This window comes from Mandrillus leucophaeus, unplaced genomic scaffold (genome assembly GCF_000951045.1).
Source record: "Mandrillus leucophaeus isolate KB7577 unplaced genomic scaffold, Mleu.le_1.0 Scaffold284, whole genome shotgun sequence".
Taxonomy (NCBI): domain Eukaryota; kingdom Metazoa; phylum Chordata; class Mammalia; order Primates; family Cercopithecidae; genus Mandrillus; species Mandrillus leucophaeus.
The window spans coordinates 1,754,100-1,756,332 of record NW_012102965.1 but is presented as its reverse complement, the minus strand read 5'-3'; the positions used below and the strand labels follow the sequence as shown (position 1 = coordinate 1,756,332).

General features: G+C 46.4%; 1 protein-coding gene across 1 annotated transcript in view; it reads left to right on the top strand.

Annotated features, from left to right (window-relative positions):
- The window catches only part of CCDC146 (coiled-coil domain containing 146), a 196,170-nt gene that overhangs the window by 186,600 nt on the left and 7,337 nt on the right, over positions 1 to 2,233 (top strand). Inside the window, exons 16-17 of the mRNA XM_011985461.1 lie at positions 609 to 737; positions 1,253 to 1,390. Coding sequence (XP_011840851.1) covers positions 609 to 737; positions 1,253 to 1,390 — 267 coding nt within the window. The remainder of the gene's footprint in view (positions 1 to 608; positions 738 to 1,252; positions 1,391 to 2,233) is intronic.

The following is a 2,233-nucleotide window of genomic DNA, read 5'->3' as shown; positions in this document are numbered from 1 at the left end:
GATCCGCCTGCTTCAGCCTCCCAAAGTGCTGGGATTACAGGCTTGAGCCACCGCGCCCAGCTGAGCCAGGCTGTTTTTAAACAACCAGATGTCACTTGAACTCACAGAGTGAGAACTCACTCATTATCGTAAGGACAGCACCAAGCCGTTCATGAAGGCCCCACCCTGCCCCCATGACCCAGACACCTCCCACCAGGCCCCACCTCCAACATTGGGGATCACATTTCACTCAACATGGGTTTTGGAGGGGGCACATCCAACCATATCAGGCTGTATACTTGGAGCCCTGCAACCACGCAGCATCCCATGAACATGACCCAAATGGGAAGCAATCAAGGGTTGCTTATGAAATCAGCTTTTTCTATGACTCAGAAGGCACTGCCTCACCTTGTATGGTCAATTGTAGACATCATCATTGCAGTACCATAAATGAGCAGTAAACGTCACTTAAGCAGGTCCCATCTGATGGGGTGTTAAGAAAACAGAGTTCTCTTCTACCCTTGTCTGGGTTGGTCCTACTGAAAAACTCTGAAGACCCTAGGCAATGTGATTTTCAAATTTACTGAGCTAGAGAATTCATTTTAAAGTTAATGTTTTTTTCTTAATAGTTTTCACAGTGTACAGACAGAATTAAAGACCTGGAGAAACAGTTCATAAAGCCTGACGGTGAGAACAGAGCTCGCTTCCTTCCAGGGAAAGATCTGACCGAAAAGGAAATGATCAAAAAATTAGACAAGGTAAACATTCTTGCTTGAAATTGCATCTGGTAGCCCCTTGTTGATGTAGTTCACAGATACCTACGGTACTGTTTCATGTTATGCTGACAGACCTATCCTTCGTTATTCGAGTCACTAATATAGTCCTTTCGTTGTAATCTAGTCATACATTCTAAGCTTGATTTAGACGCTTGACAAAAGAAGTTCCAATCCAGTGGTTTTGAGATTCCGAAGGCACCTTTCTCTCATGGCCCAAAGGTGTAATTCTGGCATCTTAAATGGATTAATTTGTCTTCCTGATGGGAACACATCAGAAGAATGGTGATGTGGATGCTAGATAGAGCTGAGGGGGCCCTACTGTAACTCCCAGAGGTATCTACAGGGGCTGGGGCAGGGGAAGTCCTGACTTAACCCAGCTCTAAACACTTTCCAGAGGTATTTTGTAGAGGGTAGGGGGAAATAGTGCTCTAATTAGGAAATAGGATTTTGTCTTGGATGACTTTTTTTCTTCCTCTTGAAACTATTTTCAAACATAGCTGGAACTACAACTGGCCAAGAAGGAGGAGAAGCTGCTGGAGAAGGATTTCATCTATGAACAGGTCTCCCGGCTCACAGACAGGCTCTGCAGCAAAACCCAGGACTGCAAGCAGGACACGCTGCTCTTAGCCAAGAAGGTAGGCCTGAGACCCTGCCTTTTCCCTTCTGCCCCTGCTCCTTTATTACCTTTTATTTTCCACAGACTGATAGATTTATTGAGGGAAGCACTGGAGAGATTAGGCTTTATGACAAGGGAAACTTAGAAAAACGGAAGGATGACTCAGAATTGTCCAAAATGTTTCAATCTTACTCCCTGAACGAATTCATTTCGCAGTGGCAAAACTTAAGCTTTTAAATGACAGTATTCAAGTTTCACTTAGCAGGGCAACTATCCAACTATGACCATTATTATCTTTGTATCCCATGCACAAAGTGAAATCCTTTCTAGTTCCTTTTAAGTGGAGCGCCTCACTTATCCAGTGATCTTAGTAGGGACTGCTCCAATCCAGAACTCAGCCAGAACCCAGAAATGGAAAGGGACTGTTAAGAGAAATGCAGTCACACAACACCCAGACCAACTGCACCAGGGAGGTGCCCACCAGGCACCACTAGTGAGGAAAGGCCAGGAACACAGAACCCCTTAATTTAATAAGCATAAGAGGCTAGGATGACAGATCCAAAGCCTCAGGGTGGGGGTGGGACTGCTAGAAGCTGCACTGAAAGGAGCAGCCAGCAGAGCCCCTAGAAGTCCCACTAGACTCCCACAGGTCTCGCCAGGCTTCCTGTGGCTCTGAGTCCTGCTTCCAACAAAGGTTCATTTGGGGAATTGCCCCATCAGCCTGTACACCCAGTGCCTGTTCCATTTCTGCATCATGTCTGTGCACGCGCGGGACTCCCTCCTTCCTCAGTCTACCCCTACACAAGACCATTCATGCAAGGCCTTTCACGCGTACTATAGAGCCATCAGAGGCTTGGCCACT